Below are 26,384 nucleotides of genomic sequence, written 5' to 3' on the forward strand. Positions count from 1 at the left end.
TTAATGAGGTAAATCATGAGGTCATCTTATGGTACTAAGGAACTGTTTTATGGTCTTCCTACAGTAGTGCAGAAGCTGTCCTTGAGCCAGGAGGTACATGCTTTCAGGCTTTTGTATTATCTGGCCGATGTGGGGTGGGGGGCAAGACAGAATATCTGGGAGGGTGGGGCCTTTTATTACACTGGCTGGTTTACTAAGGTAGTGAGAAGGAGACAGAGTCCATGGAGGGGAGACTGGTTTCCATTCAAAACCAAAGGGGCTGTCAGTATGCAGAGCCAGAGGACATCGGTGAGGCCTCAGATGAATCCCTCTCATCTGCATTTACCAAGAAGAAAAATGTGTTCAATGGGGCAGTCGTGGAGAGGGCCAATGAGATCCCAGACATGTAGGCATGAAGAATTTGATGTCTGGAGCACAAGATCCCCAGGGTCTGACGAGTTGCTGCCTGGGTTGTCGTGGGAGAGAAGGAACAAACATAGAAATTTCAGCACAGGAACAGGCCATTCAGCCCATAACTCTGTGCTGAACATGGAACTTAATTGAAGTAATTTTCCTTTGCCTAAACATGATCCGTATCCCTCCATTCCCAGATCGCTCATGTCTGGAACAACCCAAACATCTCTATCAAATCTGTTTCTATCACCCCGGCACCCACACTGTGTGTAAGGAAACTCACACCCCCCCCCCCCCACGTCTCCTTTAAACGTTCAAGTTAAGTATATTGTCAGTTAACCATATACACGTACACCATCAAATGAGACAACATTTCTCTGAACCAGGGTGTAAAGCACAGTAGTAATGCACATATAACACACAATAACTTAGGAAAGTAGGAATTAAATCTACAAATCAATTATGCATAGATAAACAAAGTAAGGTGCATAAATTAAATATTGTAGGGTACAGTGCAAATTGTAAGTGATGCAACAGAAGTTGTTTCCCATCCTGACCATTCTTTCCTTTGTCCATCGGAGTCTCCTGCCTGATGGTAGGAAGTCAAAGAGGATGCTGGGTGGATGGGTGGGATCCTTGATAATACTGAGAGCCCTGTGTGCACACCGCTCCTGAGAAATGTCCCCGATGGATGGTAGGCTATCTATGACCCTCTCACTTTCAATGCTTGTTCTGGTGTTTAATATTTCAAGTCGGGGACAAAGATTCTGACCATCTACTCCGGGGATTCCCAAACTGAGGTCCACAGACCCCTTGGTTAGTGGCAAGGATCCAAAGGTTGGAAACACCTGTTCTACTCTATCTATGCCTCTCGTAACTTTATAAGCTTCTATCAGGTCTCCTCACAACCTTCAACACTCCAGAGAAAATAAGACTGTCCAGCCACCCCCTTAAAGAAAGAGATTGCTGCGACAGAGAGAGATTTGCTCTGTCCATGGGTGGGGGTACCAGATAACTAGAGGAGAGGAAAACTGGCTCCTTCATGTTAGAAGGATAGCTGGAATAAAACAGGTAACAGTGGGGGGGGTGGGGTGGAAGGTGGATACAGAAAAATATACTCGGAAAAGGCAGAGATTGATCCAGGAAATTCATCAAATCTTTGTTCATGACAAATTCTGTCTTACTAATTTCATAAAATTTTTTGAAAAGTTATCTAAGTATATTTGGGTGGCAGAGTGGAGATACATCTCTACCAAAGGATGTGTAAGCAGCTCCTTCCTTCTGCTAGCCTGCAGGTCACCCTTGGGCAAGGTGTAGCACCTGCTTAGGCCCCCAACCAGAGTCATGTGAAGCCATGGGAGCAGGTGGTGGATGGTCGTGTGAGCAGCTGGTGCAGATCACAAGTCTTGGTTACATGACCACTGACACCAGGCAGACAATCTCTGAAGAGTATTGATAATGGCTGGGGTCATCTGTCTTTTAAAGACACTGCCCAGAAGAAGACAATGACAAATCACTTCTGTAGAAAAAATTACTGGGAACAATCATAGTCATGGAATTACCATGATCGCCAACATCATACAACACGACACATAACGAACAAAGTACTGTATATGGATGAAGGGAGTGTGGTAGGTGCTGGCCTTTTACTAGGTCACGTATGCTTGGCAACCAGAAGTTTGGAGTGCAATGGATCTAGGACTAGTGGGTAAATTGGATCCACAATTGACAGTGACAGGAGGCAGAGGGTAGAGACGCAGACTGGAAGTCTGGGACGGGTGGTGTTCCACAAGGATTGGTGCTGTGATCCCACGTGCTTGTGATACACAGGAACAAACTGGATGTGAATGATTAGTCAGTCTGTAGAAGGGGAAATAACTCGGGGTACTTGCAGATAGTGCGGTCACAGCCTCAGCAAGAAAGTTGGGCAGAATGTTGGAATTGCAACTGGAACTGGAGTCGGGCAGATGGAATTTAATCCTGGCAAGTGCAAGGTGATGCATTTAATAATGGCAAACGCTAACAGGAAACTTCATTGTCAACACAGAGCTGGTGTACAACAGAGAGATTCAACTCACACCCTGGACTGGGAGTTTGGGTACAAACTTTACTGACCTGTGACACTTATTTTAATTTGGGCACTCCGACTGCCAATTTCATTGGAAACTTCACAGATGTAGGTTCCAGAATCTTCCAGGGTGAGGCGTCTGTTGAATAACAACCTCTCCCCATCCATGGTGACATTGTTGGGAAGGGCACCACCCACTCTGTCAACCAATCACCAGGAAAGTATGAGACTGAAACCAACACAACCAACCCCCACCATCCACACTGTCAATAGGGCCCACCCTTTTCTATTCACTCCCACTGTCCACACTCCCAACGGACAAACCCCTTCCCATTGACGCCCACCATCCACACTGTCAATAGGGCCCACCCTTTTCTATTCACTCCCACTGTCCACACTCCCAACGGACAAACCACTTCCCATTGACGCCCACCATCCACACTGTCAATAGGGCCCACCCTTTTCTATTCACTCCCACTGTCCACACTCCCAACGGACAAACCACTTCCCATTGACGCCCGCCATGCACACTGTCAATAGGGCCCACCCTTTTCTATTCACTCCCACTGTCCACATTCCCAATAGGGCCTATCTCTTCCCATTCATTTCCACCAACAACACTCCCAATGGATCCCATCCATTCCCATTCACTCCCACAGTCCACACTCCTAATAGGACCCACCCCTTCCCATTCACTCTCACCGTCCACATTCCCAATAGGGCCCACCACTTCCTGTTCACTCCTACAATCCACATTCCCAAAGGGACACCGCCCCATCAGATTCACTCCAACTACCCAAAATTCAATTATTTCCATTTAGTTCAGAACAGAAACTTTAGCCCATTACCTTCTCCATACAAAGTTTGTGGCTGGAGGATTCCCATTTTCCTCACACTCTAACTCCATCCCTTCCATATCTACAAGCCAATTTTCCGTGGATCTTCTTATCATTACTTCAGGAACATCTACAAGAAAAAAGCAGAAGAAAGGAATTGAGAAAAGCTTCCTCTACACTGTCCCATCACACACGCTCCGGGCACAGGTCAGACACAGAGTGAAGCTCCCTCTACACTGTCCTGTCACACACTCCCATGTACATGGATCTCCCACCTACATGCCACTTCTGCGGGCTGGAGGAGACCGTGTACCACATGTACATGGAGTGTGCGAGTCTGCAGCCTCTTTTTGCGTATTTGCGTGGGCTGCTTCTCGCCTTCTGGCTGCATTTTAGCCCCACCCTATTTGTATATGGTCATCCAGTAAGGAGGGGAGCATGGAGGGATGAGGATGTCCTAGTCAACTTGCTGCTGGGGCTGGCAAAATCCGCCATTCAAGGGTCTTGGAAACGGGTGGCGGGAGGATCTCCCCGGGCAGCCTGCCTGGCAATGTTTAGAGGGTATGTTCGTGCCCAGGTAAATATTGAAAAAGAACACGCGCAGTCCACGGTGACGTTAGAGGAGTTTCGAGACCGTTGGGCTCCGCGGGGTGTAAATGCCATCGTTGATAGAGATGGCAACATTTTGGTGTAATGTCTATTGTCTATTTGTAGTGAAGTAATTGTGTTTGCCACTGTTTTGTATATATTGTATAGCACCGATATTTGTAATAAAGGATTTTGTAATTTAAAAAAAGGACACGAGTCAGACGCATAGTGAAGTTCCCTGTACACTGTCCCATCACACATTCCCAGGACATGGGTCAGACACAGAGTGAAGTTCCCTCTACACTGTCCCATCACACACTCCCAGGACACGGGTCAGACACAGAGTGAAGCTCCCTCTACACTGTTGCATCATACACTCCCAGGACACGGGTCAGACACAGAGTGAAACTCCCTCTACACTGTCGCATCACACACTCCCAGGACACAGGTAGGACAGAGAATGAAACTCCTTCTACACCATCCCTTTGTACCTTCCCAAGGCATGGGTTGGACATAGCGAAGATTATAAGACACTGTGGCTGAGTCTGCCCCACCATTCTACCATGTCTGATTGTTTATCCCCCAACCCTTTCCCCTGGCCTCTTCCAAGAGCCCATCAACCTTCACTTTAAATATACCCAATGCTGTGGCCTCCACAGCTGTCTATGGCAATGAATTGCACAGATTGATTACTCTCTACTAAAGAAATTCCTCCTCATCTGTTCTTCCGGCCATCACAGACATTTGCACTACACACTGCATCCGCAAAGGAAACAGCATTATGAAGGACCCCATGCACCCCTCATACAATCTCTTCTCCCTCCTGCCATCTGGGAAAAGGCTCCGAAGCATTCGGGCTCTCACAACCAGACTATGTAACAGTTTCTTCCCCCAAGCTATCAGACTCCTCAATACCCAAAGCCTGGACTAACACCTTGCCCTATTGTCCTGTTTATTATTTATTGTAATGCCTGCACTGTTTTTGTGCACTTTACGCAGCCCTGTGTAGGTCTGTAGTCTAGTGTAGCTTGCTCTGTGTTTTTTTTTAACGTAGTTCAGTCTAGTTTTTGTACTGTATCATGTAACACCATGGTCCTGAAAAACATTGTCTCATTTTTACTATGTACTGTACCAGCAGTTATGGTCGAAATGACAATAAAAGTGATGACTTGACGACTCCTAGAGGAACACCTTTCTATTTTAAGGCTGTGCTTTCAGGTCTTAGACTGTACAACTACAGGATACACCCTCTACATATCCACTCTGTTCAGGCCTTCAAATATTCAATAGGTTTCGGTGAGATCCCCTCCTTATTCTTCTGAACTCCAGCGAGCACAGGCCTAGTGCCATCAAACACACCTCTTTCATTCTTGGAATAATTCTCATGAACCTGCCCTGGACGCTCTCCAATGCCAACACATCCTTCCTTAGATATGGCACCCAAACTGCTTACCATACTCCAAATATGGTCTGACCAATGCCTTATAAAGCCTCAGTATTACGCCCTTGCTTTTATATTCTAGTCCTCTCAAAATTAATGCTAAAATTGCATTTGCCTTCCTTAAGACTGAATCAACCTGCATTAACCTTTAGGGAATCCTGGTTGATGTTTTCCAAGCCCCTTTGCACCTCTGATTTCTGAATTTTCTTCCAGCTTAGAAAATATTTTATGCCTTTATTCCTTCTACCACAGTATATGACCAGACATTCACCTACACCATATTCCATCTGCCACTGTTTGCCCATTCTCCTAATCTGTCCAAATCCTTCTGCTTCCTCAACACTACCTGCCCCCCACCCATCTTTGTTTCATTCTCAAACTTCTTCACAAATACCAACATCTTGATCATTGACATACAGTTCAAAGCACAAAGAAGTGATCCAACACACAAACCACCGCTAATCACCAGCTGTCAATCCAAAAAGGCCCCCTTTATTCCCACTCTTTGCTTCCTGCCAGTCAATCTTCCATCCATGCTAGTATCTTTCCTGTAGTATCATGGGTTCTTGTTTAGCAATCTCATGTGCGGCACCTTGTCAAAGGCCTTCTGAAAATCCAAGTACACAACATCCACTTTGTCTGACCTGCCTGTTACTCCCTCAAAAATTTCCAAAAGATTTGTCAGGTTAGGTTTCCCCTTGAGAAAACGATACTGACTTTGGCCTATTTTATCATGTACCTCCAAGTACCCCTTAACTTTAATAGTATACTCCAGCATCTCCTTAACCACTGAAGTCAGGCTAACTGACCAATAATGTCCTTGTTTCTCTCCGTCCTTGAAGAGTGGAGTACCATTTGCAATTTTGCAGTCCTATGGGAACATTCCAGAACCCAGCGATCCTTGAAAAATCATTACTAATACCTCCACAATCTCTTCAGCCACCTCTTTCAGAACCCTAGAATGTAGTCCATCTGATCCAGGTGATTTATCTACCTTCAGACCTTTCAGCTTCCCAAACACCTACTTCCTAGTAACAGTGGCTACACTAACTTCCGTCCCCTGACATTCTCAAACTTCCACCACGCTGCTGTGTCTTCCACAGTGAAGACAGATGTAAAATACTTATTCAGTTCATCCTCCATTTCTTTGTTTTCCTTTATCACCTCTCCAGCATCATCTTCCAGCGGTCTGATATCCAATCTCAACTCCCTTTTATTCTTTATATATCTGAAAAAACTTTTGGTATTATTTTTATAAGTTATTGGCTAGCTTACCTTCATATTTCATCTTTTTTCTCTTTATGCTTTTTAGTTGCCTTCTGTTGGTTTTTAAAAGCTTCACAATACTCAAACATCCCACTAATTTTTGTTTTATTATATACCCTCTTGCTTTTATGCTGTCTTTGAGTTCCCTTGTCAGCCATGATTTCCTCATTCTTCCTGGAGAATACTTCATCTTTGGGATGTAGTTATCCTACATCGCCTTCTACATTATCCCATCACACACTCCCAGGGCACAGGTTTCTCTAGAGGGACCACTGTCTTCAGAAAGAGACTTGGCTCCCACTGGCAGACTTGAGCCTTGTGGAGGCTGCCTGGCTTCTATCAGGACCTGCTACGTGTCTGGAAAATGGTTGCCTTTGGCCAGGAGCTCACTCTGCTAACAGAGGGCAGTGTCCAAACTGAGGGAACAGCCTGTCCCTGCACTACTTGATCAGGTGTCAGTGTGGCTTGGGTGTATCAAGCAACTATCACTTGGCTCAACCGCCAACAACCTCCCCCCCCCCCCCCCCCCCCCCCCCCCCACCCAACAGCCGGAGTTGCTCGTTGGACCCAGGCCCTGAAATCTTATACAGAAGTCCACCTCACACAACTTGAGACATCTCTAATTGACACCAACGTTACCATTCACAGATGCGAGTTGGAAGAACTTATGTTGGTTTCTGTCCACACCCTGCACTTCCTAGCCGTAATTTACCATCCTGATATGTCATGGTGGCCAATCACTCCACCTAGGAGTGGGGGGGGGTGTCCTAGTGGAAATCTCTTTACGAGGGTGTCCTTCCCATGTATGCTATTTATATGTTTTGCTATATAATCCTGCTCGAGCTCTCAGGTCATCTTCCACTGGTCCCCTAATTTTCAACAACCTCCCTCAAAAGATAATCAGCAAGTCAGCTTTTCTGAGCTATGCTCCTAAACTGTAGAGTCAGTAGCTAAAACTATAAGGGATGCAAGCTCAGTGATACGATTAAATGCCTTACTTTAAACTAACATCTTCTTGTCTTTGAATTTCATCTTTTTTTATTTTTCATATTTGTACTTTTATCTCATTGTAAAGCACTTTGAATGACATTATATGAAAAAGTCCCGATATATTAAATTCTTATTATAGGTGTTCTTGCAGTAAGAAGGTTGAGAATGTGATAGCAAACTGACTGCTGGGGCTGGCAAAGATTGCTAACCACGGGTGCTGAAAGTGGGTAGCGGACCGCCTGATGACGTCCCGGGGATATGTCCCTGGCTGCGTAACTATGGAGAGGGAACACGTGGTGTCCACAGGTACCATGGTAGTATCTGGGACTGTTGGGTATTGCAAGAGATAAATGCTATTCTTGACAGAGATGGGAACATTTTAATGTGATTTAGTTTTATGTTATTAAGTGTGCTTGGCACTGTTGTCACTGTGTTTATTGAAACATTTTGTAGTACTGTAGAAGACACAGGTATGACAGACAGTGAAGCTCCATCACACACACCCAAGGCACAGGTCAGACACAGAGTGAAGCTCCCTCTACACTGTCCCATCACACACTCCCAGGGAACGGGTCAAACACAGAGTGAAACTCCCTCTACACTGTCCCATCACACACTCCCAGGGAACGGGTCAAACACAGAGTGAAACTCCCTCTACACTGTCCCATCACACACTCCCAGGGAACGGGTCAGACACAGAGTGAAACTCCCTCTACACTGTCTCATCACACACTCCCAGGACACGGGTCAGACACAGAGTGAAACTCCCTCTACACTGTCCCATCACACACTCCCAGGGTATGGGTCAAACACAGAGTAAAACTCCCTCTACACTGTCCCATCACACACTCCCAGGGAATGGGTCAGACACAGAGTGAAGCTCCCTCTACACTGTCCCATCACACACTCCCCTGGTATGGGTCAGACACAGAGTGAAACTCCCTCTACACTGTCCCATCACACACCCCCAGGACACGGGTCAGACACAGAGTGAAGCTCCCTCTACACTGTCCCATCACACACTCCCTGGTATGGGTCAGACACAGATTGAAGCTCCCTCTACACTGTCCCATCACACACTCCCAGGTCACGGGTCAGACACAGAGTGAAACTCCCCCTACACTGTCCTATCACACACTCCCATGCAACGGGTCAGACACAGAGTGAAACTCCCTCTACACTGTCACATCACACACTCCCAGTGCATGAGTCAGTTAGTCTGACCTCAGTGGTTGGGAAGATGTTGGAGTCAATTGTTAAGGATGAGGTTATGGAGTTCTTGGTGACACAGGACAAGATAGGACAAAGTCAGCATGGTTTCCTTAAGGGCAAATCTTGCCTGACAAACCTGTTGGAATTCTTTGAGGAGATTACAAGTAGGATAGATAAAGGGGATGTAGTGGATGTTGTATATTTGGACTTTCATAAGGCTGCTTACCAAGTTGAGAGTCCATGGCGTTACAGGAAAGTTACTGGCATGGTTAAAGTATTAGCTGCTTCGTAGGAGACAGAGAGTGAGAATAAAAATGTCCTTTTCTGGTTGGCTGCCAGTGACTGGAGGTATTCCATAGGGGTCAGTGTTGGGATCACTTCTTTCTATACTGTATATCAATTGTAACACACTGTAAGGTTTCACTGCTAGGGCTAATGTAATGGCTTCTATGTAATGTTCCACTGTTAAGGTAATGGTTTCTCTGTAGCAGCAATGTTTGGGTTATGACTAGAGATAACAGGGCTTTGGCATGCAGAGGCTATCCAATGGGAGAAATGTTGTTCTTTCTTGTGTGTCTGGGAGTCGGGTTGTCGCGGTCTTTTGTTGAGGAGCGATGGAGAGAGAGGACGCAAATAGAGACAGTCGGAAGACCACTGGACGGAATGGACTAGGAGCAAGGGTCTGAAGGTCGGCAATGCTCGGAGGAGGTCAACGGTTGATGAATAATCGTATCAGTGAGCTCCCATGTCCACTTGTGACTTTTTTCCTTAAAATAGGTCCTTTTTCTTTACTAACCCTTTATTCAGATTAAGATTTATAAAGGTCAGTCATTTAATTGCATATGGTGTGCTCTCTGATATTTTGCAGTGCGGATTTGTAACCAGGCAACACATCAGGCAGCATCCACACAAACGAGATTTCTCAGTTGGGCGGGGCCAGAAGTTGTTTTCCCCTAGACAAACACATGCTGGCCGAGCCTGAGGGTTACATAATGATTTAGATGATGGAATAGATGGTTTTGTTGCAGAAGCTTGCAGGTGATATGAAGATTGGTGGAGGGCCAAGTAATGTTGAGGAAACAGGTAGGCTGCAGAAGGATTTATATAGATTCAGAGAATGGGCAAGAAAGTGGCAAATAAAATACAATGTTGGAAAATGCACAATAATGCACTTTGGTACTAAAATAACTGTACAGACTATTTTCCAAACGGGAAGAAAATCCAAAAATCTGAGATGCAAAGGGACTTAGGAGTCCTTGTGCAGAACACCTCAAAGGTTAACTTGCAGGTTGAGTCAGTAGTGAGGAAGGCAAATGCAATGTTTGCATTCATTTCAAGAGGTCTAGAATACAAGAGCAGGGATGTGATGCTGAGGCTTTATATGGCACTGTTGAAGCTCCCTCTACACTGTCCCATCACACACTCCCAGGGAATGGGTTAAACATAGAGTGAAACTCCCTCTGCACTGTCCCATCACACTCCCCCAGGACACGGGTCAGACCGAGCGAGCCTCGCTCCCTACACCCTGGTACTTACAGAAGACGTTGAGGGTGTAGCGGATGCGGATGGGCTCAGACAATGTGAAGTGATTGACGACACACACCAGATCCTTCCCCTTCACCCCACGCTCGGGCCGAATGAAGTACTGCGCGCTGGCTGTCACCGTGCCGTTTTCATTCTCCACCTTGGCCATTTCCTGCTCCCCCACCACTGGGGATTCCCACCGCACCTCGGGTCCCGGCTTACTCCCCGTGGCCAGACAGGACGCTGCCAGCGCACGGCGCTCCCCCTCCAGCAGGGTACGCGGGTCCCTGTACCACCCACGCCTGAGGAGGAACTGCCGATGGTAACAAGAAGCGGGGGGATGGGAGATGGGTAGTAGGAGAAAGAGGAGACAGCCAGGAGGATGAGGGAGTGGAGGATAGGGGAAGAGGGAGTGTATGAGAGGGGAACAGGGAGAGGAGGATGGGGGAGAGGAAGAGGAGATTGGGGAAGAGGGAGAGGACAATGGGGGACAGATGGGGAGGGGAAGATGGAATGGTGAGAAGGCATGGAGGGGGTGGAGTCCGGGTAGGGTAGAATGGGTGGGTGGGGGAGGGGAGTGAGAGATGAACAGGATATTCCATTGTAATATGTTAATTCCCTGTCACTACTGTGCTCTCTTCTACCTCCGACCTACTCCCCTCTCCCTTGCTCCCCCACCTCTCCCACTCTTTGTCGCCCCACTATCTCCCATCTTTCTCCTTTCCTCTTCCACAGTCCTGCTTTCCTCATCTTCACTCAAACTCCTACTTCCTCTTCCATCCCATTCACTCACTTCCCCAATGTCCCTCTCCTCACTCCTCTTCCCTCCCTCCCCTCTCCCTTCCCCATCCCTCTCTTCCCCCTTACCTTTACCCCTCCCTTTCCCCTCTCCTTACCACTACTCTTCCCCTTCCCCTTATCCCTCCCACTCCCCTCCCTCTTACCCCTCCCTTTACCCTCCCTCTTACCCCTCCCCTCCCTCTTACCCCTCCCTTCCCCCTCCCTTCCCCCTCCTCTTCCCACCCTTCCCCATCCTCCTCCCATTTGCGCTCCTCCCCTTCCCCTCCCCCTCCCCTTCACCCCTATCTTTCACTCCCCTCTCCTCTTCCTCTCACCCCTTTCCTCTTCCTCCCTCCCCTTGCCTCCTCCCCTCCACCTTCCTCCCTCCTCCCTCTCACTTTACCATCTTCAACACCTCTACTCTCTCCCCCCCATCTCCCCTCACTGCCTCCTCTTTCCTCCTGTCACTCCCCATCCTCCCCGACCCTGATACCTACCCAGGACGGTAAGCCAGGTGTCTCCCTCGAAGCTGCCAGCGGGGAAGGTGAACACCTTGCAGCGGAAGTGGCCAGCGTCTCCGAGCATCACGTCCTGGATGAGGAGTGAGGCGTCGGGCCTGAACGTCTGCCTGGACGAAGCGTGCCCGTGCCCCGTAGAATGGGTGTGTGCTGGAGCCGTGATCGGTGCTGCGAACTGCCACTGTCCGCGGGCCCAGGTCCGTCAGCTTGTCCCAGGTTACCTGCGTGAGCTGGCCCGAGCCCGTGAACACGCAGCGCAGCCGCACGCTGCCCCCGAGGGTGGCCTGGGTTTTGGCGTCCGTCTGCAGCTCCGGCCCACAGAGTCCTGGGGGGAGCGAGAGTAAAGGGTAAAGAGAGGGAGGCAGAGGAACGAGACAGGGCAAAGAGAGGGAGGCAGAGGAACGGGACAGGGTAAAGAGAGGGAGGCAGAGGAACGGGACAGGGCAAAGAGAGGGAGGCAGAGGAAAGGGACAGGGCAAAGAGGGAGGCAGAGGAACGGGACAGGGTAAAGAGAGGCAGAGGAATGGGACAGGGCAAAGAGAGGCAGAGGAACGGGACAGGGTAAAGAGAGGCAGAGGAACGGGACAGCGCAAAGAGATGGAGAGAAAGAGAACGGGAGGGGAGAACATGGAACGCATGGGGGGGAGAGGGAACGGGAAAGTGTGTGAGGGGGGGAGAGGATCAGTGAAGGCGAGGGGGAAAGATGTCAGATGGATTGGATGGAGCACGACAGGGACGAATGGGGGTAAAATGAGAATGAAGGATGGTGAAGGGGGAGTTTAAAAGCAGAGGTGGGGAAGGGGTAGAGGTGAATGTCGGGATGTGGAGTAGTGAGCGTGGCAGAGATGCAGGTGAATTTGGGAAGAAGATAGGGATGGGGTGAGAGTGAGGAGCAAGGAGGAACGTGAGTAATTGATGTGACCTGTTTGTTGCTTTTTAAATTAGCTTCATTGCTATTGTTACATAACTTTCATTAGGTTGTTAAATTAAAACAATGCTGTCCAGAAGAGCCAAGCCCAATCCCAGAAAGTCGCGATTCCAGGTCGGGGCATCGGAGTTCCACAGTCAATCCCTGTGTCCTCTGGAAGGAATCTGTATATCATCCCAGTGGAATGCATGGGCATTCTCCCAGTGCTCCAGTTTCCTCCCACGGTACAAAATGTACTGGTTAGTAAGTTAATTGGTCATTGTAAATTGAGGGGGTTGCTGGGCGGGGTGTTGTAACTCAATAAATACCCATGGATACCGCGCACTTGTTTTTCCAGGGGCACGTGACATGGATATAACCATGGAGTAAGAGCAGACCCATGAATGACCATCTAGGCCAGGCCCCCCAACCAGGGAAACCGAGTTTTTCAAGGAGGTGAAGAAGGTGATTAATGAAGGTAGAGCTATGGAGGGTGCCTACGTGGATTTTAGTGAGGCTTTTGACAAGGTCTCTCCTGTTGGTTCATCCAGAAGTTTCGTGGAATTTGGGACTAAGAATTGGCTTGCACACAGAAGACAGAAGGTCAATAGGGTTTATTCTGGCTGGAGGTTGGTGACTAGTGCTACTAGGGCCTCTGTTATTCGTGATGTACAATATATAAATGACCCAGATGAAAATGTAGATAGTAGGGTTAATAAATCTGTGGATTAGCCAAAGATTGGTGTTATTCTGGATAGTGTAGAAGATTGATCAAGTATACAGTGGGACAGTGCACAGTTAATAGCAATATCTTTAAGTGTTGATGTACAGAGGGACCTTGAGGTCCAAGTCCTTAGTCCCCTGAAGTGGATGGGTGGGGGCAAAGTGTTAGGTGCCTGGAATCTGCTGCTGGTTTGTGATGGAGGTAAATCTGATAAATCCTTGATAGGCACACAGACGTGCAGAGAATGGAGAGAGTTAAACAGGTAGAAGCGATGCTTAAGCCAGGAGTTTAGTTACCTTACCACAACGTTGTGGGCCAACAATCCTGTTCTAGTACTGTCCTGTTCTATCTCCTATGTTCTGTGCTACCAGATCCCCCAACCAACTGACCCACCTCAACCACTAGATGGCTGAAGATCGGGAGTGTGAGGCTGAAGCACGGCCAGAACTTGAGGAGCAGCTCCTCCAGATACACAAATAGAGAGTGCAATCTCTTACACTCCATATAACATGGTATACCATCCTGTCCCTGCCGCAGAAATGGCAGACAGCTGGGGAGTCCATAACCCAACTTGAGAATCTGTTATATGGTACTGCCCTGTGCAAAACTTTCCACTCCAGGTCCCCAATGGCCAGAGGTTGGACTCCAGTAGGACACATATTGGAATGATGGGATGGGGATGGGGGGGGAGGAACAGACCACATGGGAAACACGTCTGTGACACAATGGGGGTGAGGGATAGAGTGTACGGGAAACACGTCTGTGATATGATGGGGGGGTGAGGAACAGACCACATGGGAAACACATCTGTGACACAATGGGGGGGGAGGGATAGAGTGTACGGGAAACACGTCTGTGACATGATGGGGGGGAGGATAGAGTGTATGGGAAACACGTCTGTGACACAATGGGGGGGAGGGATAGAGTGTACGGGAAACACGTCTGTGACACAATGGGGGGAGGGATAGAGTGTACGGGAAACACGTCTGTGACACGATGTGGGGGGGGGGTGAGGGATAGAGTGTATGGGAAACATGTCTGTGACACGATGTGGGGGGTGAGGGACAGAGTGCATGGGAAACACATCTGTGACATGATAGGGGTGAGGGATAGAGTGTATGGGAAACATGTCTGTGACACGATGGGGGGGGTGAGGGATACAGTGTATGGGAAACACATCTGTGACACGATGGGGGGGTGAGGGATAGAGTGTATGGGAAACATGTCTGTGACACGATGGGGGGGTGAGGGATAGAGTGTATGGGAAACACGTCTGTGACACGATGGGGGGGGTGAGGGATAGAGTGTATGGGAAACACATCTGTGACATGATGGGGGGGTGAGGGATAGAGTGTATGGGAAACACGTCTGTGACACGATGGGGGGGTGAGGGATAGAGTGTATGGGAAACACATCTGTGACACGATGGGGGGGTGAGGGATAGAGTGTACGGGAAACACATCTGTGACACGATGGGGGGGGTGAGGGATAGAGTGTATGGGAAACACGTCTGTGACATGATGTGGGGGGGGTGAGGGATAGGAGTGTATGGGAAACACGTCTGTGACATGATGGGGGGGGTGAGGGATAGAGTGCATGGGAAACACGTCTGTGACACGATGGGGGGGGTGAGGGATAGAGTGTATGGGAAACACCTCTGTGACATGATGGGGGTGAGGGATAGAGTGTATGGGAAACACCTCTGTGACATGATGGGGGTGAGGGATAGAGTGTATGGGAAACACGTCTGTGACACGATGGGGGGGGTGAGGGATAGAGTGCATGGGAAACACGTCTGTGACACGATGGGGGGGTGAGGGATAGAGTGCATGGGAAACACGTCTGTGACACGATGGGGGGGTGAGGGATAGAGTGCATGGGAAACACGTCTGTGACACGATGGGGGGGTGAGGGATAGAGTGCATGGGAAACACGTCTGTGACACGATGGGGGGGGTGAGGGATAGAGTGCATGGGAAACACGTCTGTGACACGATGGGGGGGTGAGGGATAGAGTGCATGGGAAACACGTCTGTGACACGATGGGGGGGTGAGGGATAGAGTGCATGGGAAACACGTCTGTGACACGATGGGGGGGTGAGGGATAGAGTGCATGGGAAACACGTCTGTGACATGATGGGGGGTGTGAGGGATAGAGTGTATGGGAAACACGTCTGTGACATGATGGGGGTGTGAGGGATAGAGTGTATGGGAAACACCTCTGTGACATGATGGGGGTGAGGGATAGAGTGTATGGGAAACACGTCTGTGACACGATGGGGGGGTGAGGGATTGAGTGCATGGGAAACATGTCTGTGACACGATGGGGGGGTGAGGGATAGAGTGCATGGGAAATACGTCTGTGACACGATGGGGGGGGTGAGGGATAGAGTGCATGGGAAACATGTCTGTGACACGATGGGGGGGTGAGGGATAGAGTGCATGGGAAACATGTCTGTGACACGATGTGGGGGGGTGAGGGATAGAGTGTACGGGAAACATGTCTGTGACATGATGGGGGGGTGAGGGATAGAGTGTATGGGAAACACATCTGTGACACGATGGGGGGGTGAGGGACAGAGTGTATGGGAAACACTTCTGTGACATGATGGGGGGGTGAGGGATAGAGTGTATGGGAAACACGTCTGTGACACGATGGGGGGGGTGAGGGATAGAGTGTATGGGAAACATGTCTGTGACACGATGGGGGGGTGAGAGATAGAGTGCATGGGAAACACGTCTGTGACATGATGGGGGGGTGAGGGATAGAGTGTACGGGAAACACGTCTGTGACATGATGGGGGGGAGGGATAGACTGCATGGGAAACACGTCTGTGACATGATGGGGGGGAGGTGAGGGATAGAGTGCATGGGAAACACGTCTGTGACACGATGTGGGGGGTGAGGGATAGAGTGCATGGGAAACACGTCTGTGACACGATGGGGGGGTGAGGGATAGAGTGCATGGGAAACACGTCTGTGACACGATGGGGGGTGAGGGACAGAGTGTACGGGAAACACGTCTGTGACATGATGGGGGGGTGAGGAACAGACCACATGGGAAACACGTCTGTGACATGATAGGAGGGGTGAGGAACAGACCACATGGGAAACACGTCTGTGACACCATGTGGGGGAGAGGGATAGAGTGTACGGGAAACACGTCTGTGACACGATGGGGGGGTGAGGGATAGAGTGTACGGGAAACACGTCTGTGACACAACGTGGGGGGGAGGGATAGAGTGTACGGGAAACACGTCTGTGACATGATGGGGGGGTGAGGGATAGAGTGTATGGTAAACACGTCTGTGACATGATGGGGGGGGTGAGGGATAGAGTGTATGGTAAACACATCTGTGACACGATGGGGGGGGTGAGGGATAGAGTGTATGGGAAACACGTCTGTGACACGATGGGGGGGTGAGGGATAGAGTGCATGGGAAACACGTCTGTGACACGATGGGGGGGTGAGGGATAGAGTGCATGGGAAACACATCTGTGACACGATGGGGGGGTGAGGGATAGAGTGTATGGGAAACACGTCTGTGACATGATGGGGGGGTGAGGGACAGAGTGTATGGGAAACACGTCTGTGACACGATGGGGGGGGTGAGGGACAGAGTGTATGGGAAACACGTCTGTGACATGATGGGGGGGGTGAGGGACAGAGTGTATGGGAAACACGTCTCTGACATGATGGGGGTGTGAGGGATAGAGTGTATGGGAAAACACGTCTCTGACATGATGGGGGTGAGGGATAGAGTGTATGGGAAACACGTCTGTGACATGATGGGGGGAGGTGAGGGATAGAGTGCATGGGAAACACGTCTGTGACACGATGGGAAGGGGTGAGGGATAGAGTGTATGGGAAACACATCTGTGACATGATGGGGGGGTGAGGGACAGAGTGCATGGGAAACACGTCTGTGACACGATGGGGGGGTGAGGGACAGAGTGTATGGGAAACACGTCTGTGACATGATAGGGGTGAGGGATAGAGTGTACGGGAAACATGTCTGTGACATGATGGGGGGGTGAGGAACAGACCACACGGGAAACACTTCTGTGACACAATGTGGGGGGGAGGGATAGAGTGTACGGGAAACACGTCTGTGACACAATGTGGGGGGGAGGGATAGAGTGTACGGGAAACACGTCTGTGACATGATGGGGGGGTGAGGGATAGAGTGTATGGGAAACACGTCTGTGACATGATGGGGGGGTGAGGGATAGAGTGTATGGGAAACACGTCTGTGACATGATAGGGGTGAGGGATAGAGTGTATGGGTAACATGTCTGTGACACGATGGGGGGGTGAGGGATAGAGTGTATGGGAAACATGTCTGTGACACGATGGAGGGGTGAGGGATAGAGTGTATGGGAAACATGTCTGTGACATGATGGGGGGGTGAGGGATAGAGTGTATGGGAAACACGTCTGTGACATGATAGGGGTGAGGGATAGAGTGTATGGGAAACACGTCTGTGACATGATAGGGGTGAGGGATAGAGTGTATGGGAAACACGTCTGTGACATGATGGGGGGGTGAGGGAAAGAGTGTATGGGAAACACGTCTGTGACATGATAGGGGTGAGGGATAGAGTGTATGGGAAACACGTCTGTGAAACAATGGGGGGGTTAGGGATAGAGTGTATGGGAAACATGTCTGTGACACGATGGGGGGGTGAGGGATAGAGTGCATGGGAAACATGTCTGTGACACGATGTGGGGGGGTGAGGGATAGAGTGTACGGGAAACATGTCTGTGACATGATGGGGGGGTGAGGGATAGAGTGTATGGGAAACACGTCTGTGACACGATGGGGGGGTGAGGGACAGAGTGTATGGGAAACACTTCTGTGACATGATGGGGGGGTGAGGGATAGAGTGTATGGGAAACACGTCTGTGACACGATGGGGGGGTGAGGGATAGAGTGTATGGGAAACATGTCTGTGACACGATGGGGGGGTGAGGGATAGAGTGCATGGGAAACACGTCTGTGACATGATGGGGGGGTGAGGGATAGAGTGTACGGGAAACACGTCTGTGACATGATGGGGGGGAGGGATAGACTGCATGGGAAACACGTCTGTGACATGATGGGGGGAGGTGAGGGATAGAGTGCATGGGAAACACGTCTGTGACACGATGTGGGGGGTGAGGGATAGAGTGCATGGGAAACACGTCTGTGACACGATGGGGGGGTGAGGGATAGAGTGCATGGGAAACACGTCTGTGACACGATGGGGGGTGAGGGACAGAGTGTACGGGAAACACGTCTGTGACATGATGGGGGGGGTGAGGAACAGACCACATGGGAAACACGTCTGTGACATGATAGGAGGGGTGAGGAACAGACCACATGGGAAACACGTCTGTGACACCATGTGGGGGAGAGGGATAGAGTGTACGGGAAACACGTCTGTGACACGATGGGGGGGTGAGGGATAGAGTGTACGGGAAACACGTCTGTGACACAACGTGGGGGGGAGGGATAGAGTGTACGGGAAACACGTCTGTGACATGATGGGGGGGTGAGGGATAGAGTGTATGGTAAACACGTCTGTGACATGATGGGGGGGGTGAGGGATAGAGTGTATGGTAAACACGTCTGTGACACGATGGGGGGGTGAGGGATAGAGTGTATGGGAAACACGTCTGTGACACGATGGGGGGGTGAGGGATAGAGTGAATGGGAAACACGTCTGTGACACGATGGGGGGGTGAGGGATAGAGTGCATGGGAAACACATCTGTGACACGATGGGGGGGTGAGGGATAGAGTGTATGGGAAACACGTCTGTGACATGATGGGGGGGTGAGGGACAGAGTGTATGGGAAACACGTCTGTGACACGATGGGGGGGTGAGGGACAGAGTGTATGGGAAACACGTCTGTGACATGATGGGGGGGTGAGGGACAGAGTGTATGGGAAACACGTCTCTGACATGATGGGGGTGTGAGGGATAGAGTGTATGGGAAACACGTCTCTGACATGATGGGGGTGAGGGATAGAGTGTATGGGAAACACGTCTGTGACATGATGGGGGGAGGTGAGGGATAGAGTGCATGGGAAACACGTCTGTGACACGATGGGAAGGGGTGAGGGATAGAGTGTATGGGAAACACATCTGTGACATGATGGGGGGGTGAGGGACAGAGTGCATGGGAAACACGTCTGTGACACGATGGGGGGGTGAGGGACAGAGTGTATGGGAAACACGTCTGTGACATGATAGGGGTGAGGGATAGAGTGTACGGGAAACATGTCTGTGACATGATGGGGGGGTGAGGAACAGACCACACGGGAAACACTTCTGTGACACAATGTGGGGGGGAGGGATAGAGTGTACGGGAAACACGTCTGTGACACAATGTGGGGGGGAGGGATAGAGTGTACGGGAAACACGTCTGTGACATGATGGGGGGGTGAGGGATAGAGTGTATGGGAAACACGTCTGTGACATGATGGGGGGGTGAGGGATAGAGTGTATGGGAAACACGTCTGTGACATGATAGGGGTGAGGGATAGAGTGTATGGGTAACATGTCTGTGACACGATGGGGGGGTGAGGGATAGAGTGTATGGGAAACATGTCTGTGACACGATGGAGGGGTGAGGGATAGAGTGTATGGGAAACATGTCTGTGACATGATGGGGGGGGTGAGGGATAGAGTGTATGGGAAACACGTCTGTGACATGATAGGGGTGAGGGATAGAGTGTATGGGAAACACGTCTGTGACATGATAGGGGTGAGGGATAGAGTGTATGGGAAACACGTCTGTGACATGATGGGGGGGTGAGGGAAAGAGTGTATGGGAAACACGTCTGTGACATGATAGGGGTGAGGGATAGAGTGTATGGGAAACACGTCTGTGAAACAATGGGGGGGTTAGGGATAGAGTGTATGGGAAACATGTCTGTGACACGATGGGGGGGTGAGGGATAGAGTGTATGGGAAACATGTCTGTGACATGATGGGGGGGTGAGGGATAGAGTGTATGGGAAACACGTCTGTGACACGATGTGGGGGGGGTGAGGGATAGAGTGTATGGGAAACATGTCTGTGACATGATGGGGGGGTGAGGGATAGAGTGTATGGGAAACACGTCTGTGACACGATGGGGGGGGTGAGGGACAGAGTGTATGGGAAACACGTCTGTGACATGATAGGGGTGAGGGATAGAGTGTACGGGAAACACGTCTGTGACACGATGTGGGGGGGTGAGGGACAGAGTGCATGGGAAACACGTCTGTGACACGATGGGGGGGGTGAGGGATAGAGTGTATGGGAAACATGTCTGTGACACGATGGGGGGGTGAGGGATAGAGTGTATGGGAAACACGTCTGTGACATGATAGGGGTGAGGGATAGAGTGTACGGGAAACACGTCTGTGACACGATGTGGGGGTGAGGGACAGAGTGCATGGGAAACACGTCTGTGACACGATGGGGGGGTGAGGGACAGAGTGCATGGGAAACACGTCTGTGACACGATGGGGGGGGTGAGGGATAGAGTGCATGGGAAACACGTCTGTGACACGATGGGGGGGTGAGGGATAGGGTGCATGGGAAACACCTCTGTGACATGATGGGGGGGTGAGGGATAGAGTGCATGGGAAACACGTCTGTGACACGATGGGGGGGTGAGGGATAGAGTGTACGGGAAACACTTCTGTGACATGATGGGGGGGTGAGGGACAGAGTGTATGGGAAACACGTCTGTGACACAATGTGGGGGGGTGAGGGATAGAGTGTACGGGAAACACGTCTGTGACATGATGGGGGGGTGAGGGATAGAGTGTATGGGAAACATGTCTGTGACATGATGGGGGGGTGAGGGACAGAGTGATGGGAAACACGTCTGTGACACGATGGGGGGTGAGGGATAGAGTGTACGGGAAACATGTCTGTGACATGATGGGGGGTGAGGAACAGATCACATGGGAAACACATCTGTGACATGATAGGGGTGAGGGATAGAGTGTACGGGAAACACGTCTGTGACACGATGGGGGGGGGTGAGGGATAGAGTGCATGGGAAACACGTCTGTGACATGATGGGGGGGTGAGGAACAGACCACATGGGAAACACATCTGTGACATGATAGGGGTGAGGGATAGAGTGTATGGGAAACATGTCTGTGACACGATGGGGGGGTGAGGGATAGAGTGTACGGGAAACACGTCTGTGACATGATGGGGGGGTGAGGGATAGAGTGTATGGGAAACACCTCTGTGACACGATGGGGGGGTGAGGGATAGAGTGCATGGGAAACACGTCTGTGACATGATGGGGGGGTGAGGGATAGAGTGTATGGGAAACATGTCTGTGACATGATGGGGGGGTGAGGGATAGAGTGTATGGGAAACACGTCTGTGACAAGATGGGGGGGTGAGGGATAGAGTGTATGGGAAACACGTCTGTGACATGATGGGGGGGTGAGGGATAGAGTGTATGGGAAACACGTCTGTGACATGATAGGGGTGAGGGATAGAGTGTATGGGAAACATGTCTGTGACACGATGGGGGGGTGAGGGATAGAGTGTATGGGAAACATGTCTGTGACACGATGGGGGGGGTGAGGGATAGAGTGTATGGGAAACATGTCTGTGACATGATGGGGGGGTGAGGGATAGAGTGTATGGGAAACACGTCTGTGACATGATAGGGGTGAGGGATAGAGTGTATGGGAAACACGTCTGTGACATGATAGGGGTGAGGGATAGAGTGTATGGGAAACACGTCTGTGACATGATAGGGGTGAGGGATAGAGTGTATGGGAAACACGTCTGTGAAACAATGGGGGGGTTAGGGATAGAGTGTATGGGAAACATGTCTGTGACACGATGGGGGGGTGAGGGATAGAGTGTATGGGAAACATGTCTGTGACATGATGGGGGGGTGAGGGATAGAGTGTATGGGAAACACGTCTGTGACATGATGGGGGGGTGAGGGATAGAGTGTATGGGAAACACGTCTGTGACATGATGGGGGGGTGAGGGACAGAGTGTATGGGAAACACGTCTGTGACATGATGGGGGTGTGAGGGATAGAGTGCATGGGAAACACGTCTGTGACATGATGGCGGGGTGAGGGATAGAGTGTATGGGAAACACGTCTGTGACATGATGGGGGGGTGAGGGATAGAGTGTATGGGAAACACGTCTGTGACACGATGGGGGTGTGAGGGATAGAGTGCATGGGAAACACATCTGTGACATGATGGGGGGGTGAGGGACAGAGTGTATGGGAAACACGTCTGTGACATGATGGGGGGGTGAGGGACAGAGTGTATGGGAAACACGTCTGTGACATGATGGGGGGGTGAGGGATAGAGTGTATGGGAAACACGTCTGTGACATGATGGGGGTGTGAGGGATAGAGTGCATGGGAAACACGTCTGTGACATGATGGGGGGGTGAGGGACAGAGTGTATGGGAAACACGTCTGTGACATGATGGGGGGGTGAGGGATAGAGTGTATGGGAAACACGTCTGTGACATGATGGGGGGGTGAGGGATAGAGTGTATCGGAAACACGTCTGTGACACGATGTGGGGGGGGGTGAGGGATAGAGTGTATGGGAAACATGTCTGTGACATGATGGGGGGGTGAGGGATAGAGTGTATGGGAAACACGTCTGTGACACGATGGGGGGGTGAGGGATAGAGAGTATGGGAAACATGTCTGTGACACGATGGGGGGGTGAGGGATAGAGTGTATGGGAAACACGTCTGTGACATGATAGGGTTGAGGGATAGAGTGTATGGGAAACACGTCTGTGACATGATAGGGTTGAGGGATAGAGTGTATGGGAAACACGTCTGTGACATGATGGGGGGGTGAGGGATAGAGTGTATGGGAAACACGTCTGTGACATGATAGGGGTGAGGGATAGAGTGTATGGGAAACATGTCTGTGACACGATGGGGGGTGAGGGATAGAGTGTATGGGAAACATGTCTGTGACACGATGGGGGGGTGAGGGATAGAGTGTATGGGAAACATGTCTGTGACATGATGGGGGGGTGAGGGATAGAGTGTATGGGAAACACGTCTGTGACATGATAGGGGTGAGGGATAGAGTGTATGGGAAACACGTCTGTGACATGATAGGGGTGAGGGATAGAGTGTATGGGAAACACGTCTGTGACATGATGGGGGGGTGAGGGATAGAGTGTATGGGAAACACGTCTGTGACATGATAGGGGTGAGGGATAGAGTGTATGGGAAACACGTCTGTGAAACAATGGGGGGGTTAGGCATAGAGTGTATGGGAAACATGTCTGTGACACGATGGGGGGGGTGAGGGATAGAGTGTATGGGAAACATGTCTGTGACATGATGGGGGGGTGAGGGATAGAGTGTATGGGAAACACGTCTGTGACACGATGTGGGGGGGGGTGAGGGATAGAGTGTATGGGAAACATGTCTGTGACATGATGGGGGGGTGAGGGATAGAGTGTATGGGAAACACGTCTGTGACACGATGGGGGGGTGAGGGATAGAGAGTATGGGAAACATGTCTGTGACACGATGGGGGGGTGAGGGATAGAGTGTATGGGAAACACGTCTGTGACATGATAGGGTTGAGGGATAGAGTGTATGGGAAACACGTCTGTGACACGATGGGGGGGTGAGGGATAGAGTGTATGGGAAACATGTCTGTGACACGATGGGGGGGTGAGGGATAGAGTGTATGGGAAACATGTCTGTGACACGATGGGGGGGTGAGGGATAGAGTGTATGGGAAACACGTCTGTGACACGATGGGGGGGTGAGGGATAGAGAGTATGGGAAACATGTCTGTGACATGATAGGGGTGAGGGATAGAGTGTATGGGAAACACGTCTGTGACATGATGGGGGGGTGAGGGATAGAGTGTATGGGAAACACGTCTGTGACATGATAGGGGTGAGGGATAGAGTGTATGGGAAACACGTCTGTGAAACAATGGGGGGGTTAGGCATAGAGTGTATGGGAAACATGTCTGTGACACGATGGGGGGGTGAGGGATAGAGTGTATGGGAAACATGTCTGTGACATGATGGGGGGGTGAGGGATAGAGTGTATGGGAAACACGTCTGTGACACGATGTGGGGGGGGGGTGAGGGATAGAGTGTATGGGAAACATGTCTGTGACATGATGGGGGGGTGAGGGATAGAGTGTATGGGAAACACGTCTGTGACACGATGGGGGGGTGAGGGATAGAGAGTATGGGAAACATGTCTGTGACACGATGGGGGGGTGAGGGATAGAGTGTATGGGAAACACGTCTGTGACATGATAGGGGTGAGGGATAGAGTGTATGGGAAACATGTCTGTGACATGATGGGGGGTGAGGGACAGAGTGTATGGGAAACACGTCTGTGACACGATGGGGGGGTGAGGGATAGAGTGTATGGGAAACATGTCTGTGACACGATGGGGGGGTGAGGGATAGAGTGTATGGGAAACATGTCTGTGACACGATGGGGGGGTGAGGGATAGAGTGTATGGGAAACATGTCTGTGACATGATAGGGGGGGTGAGGGATAGAGTGTATGGGAAACACGTCTGTGACACGATGTGGGGGGGTGAGGGATAGAGTGTATGGGAAACATGTCTGTGACATGATGGGGGGGTGAGGGATAGAGTGTATGGGAAACACGTCTGTGACATGATGGGGGGGTGAGGGATAGAGTGTACGGAAAACACGTCTGTGACACGATGTGGGGGGGGGTGAGGGATAGAGTGTACGGGAAACACGTCTGTGACATGATGGGGGGTGAGGGATAGAGTGTATGGGAAACACCTCTGTGACATGATGGGGGGTGAGGGATAGAGTGTATGGGAAACATGTCTGTGACACGATGGGGGGGTGAGGGATAGAGTGTATGGGAAACACGTCTGTGACACGATGGGGGGGTGAGGGACAGAGTGTATGGGAAACATGTCTGTGACACGATGGGGGGGTGAGGGACAGAGTGCATGGGAAACACGTCTGTGACATGATGGGGGGGTGAGGGATAGAGTGTATGGGAAACACGTCTGTGACATGATGGGGGGGTGAGGGATAGAGTGTACGGGAAACACGTCTGTGACACGATGTGGGGGGGGGTGAGGGATAGAGTGTATGGGAAACACGTCTGTGACACGATGGGGGGGTGAGGGATAGAGTGTATGGGAAACATGTCTGTGACACGATGGGGGGGTGAGGGATAGAGTGTATGGGAAACATGTCTGTGACACGATGGGGGGGTGAGGGATAGAGTGTATGGGAAACATGTCTGTGACACGATGGGGGGGTGAGGGATAGAGTGTACGGGAAACACGTCTGTGACACGATGGGGGGGTGAGGGATAGAGTGTATGGGAAACACGTCTGTGACACGATGTGGGGGGGGGTGAGGGATAGAGTGTATGGGAAACACGTCTGTGACATGATAGGGGTGAGGGACAGAGTGTATGGGAAACACGTCTGTGACACGATGGGGGGGTGAGGGATAGAGTGTATGGGAAACACGTCTGTGACATGATGGGGGGGTGAGGGATAGAGTGTATGGGAAACACGTCTGTGACATGATGGGGGGGTGAGGGATAGAGTGCATGGGAAACACGTCTGTGACACGATGGGGGTGTGAGGGATAGAGTGTATGGGAAACACGTCTGTGAAATGATGGGGGGGTGAGGGATAGAGTGCATGGGAAACACGTCTGTGACACGATGGGGGGGTGAGGGATAGAGTGCATGGGAAACACGTCTGTGACATGATGGGGGGGTGAGGGATAGAGTGTATGGGAAACACGTCTGTGACATGATAGGGGTGAGGGATAGAGTGCATGGGAAACACGTCTGTGACACGATGGGGGGGTGAGGGATGGAGTGTATGGGAAACACGTCTGTGACACGATGGGGGGGTGAGGGATAGAGTGTATGGGAAACACGTCTCTGACATGATGGGGGGGTGAGGGATAGAGTGTATGGGAAACACGTCTGTGACATGATGGGGGGGTGAGGGACAGAGTGTACGGGAAACACGTCTGTGACATGATTGGGGGGTGAGGGATAGAGTGTACGGGAAACATGTCTGTGACATGATGGGGGGGGGGTGAGGGATAGAGTGCATGGGAAACATGTCTGTGACACGATGGGG

General features: G+C 50.7%; 1 protein-coding gene across 1 annotated transcript in view; it reads right to left on the bottom strand.

Moving 5' to 3' along the window:
- The window catches only part of LOC140717412 (nectin-4-like), a 100,389-nt gene that overhangs the window by 13,660 nt on the left and 60,345 nt on the right, over nt 1-26,384 (bottom strand). Inside the window, 6 exon segments of the mRNA XM_073030959.1 lie at nt 2,509-2,660; nt 3,310-3,427; nt 10,331-10,601; nt 10,603-10,631; nt 11,596-11,710; nt 11,712-11,941. Coding sequence (XP_072887060.1) covers nt 2,509-2,660; nt 3,310-3,427; nt 10,331-10,601; nt 10,603-10,631; nt 11,596-11,710; nt 11,712-11,941 — 915 coding nt within the window.

The sequence above is a fragment of the Hemitrygon akajei genome, chromosome 27 (assembly GCF_048418815.1).
Source record: "Hemitrygon akajei chromosome 27, sHemAka1.3, whole genome shotgun sequence".
NCBI lineage: Eukaryota > Metazoa > Chordata > Chondrichthyes > Myliobatiformes > Dasyatidae > Hemitrygon > Hemitrygon akajei.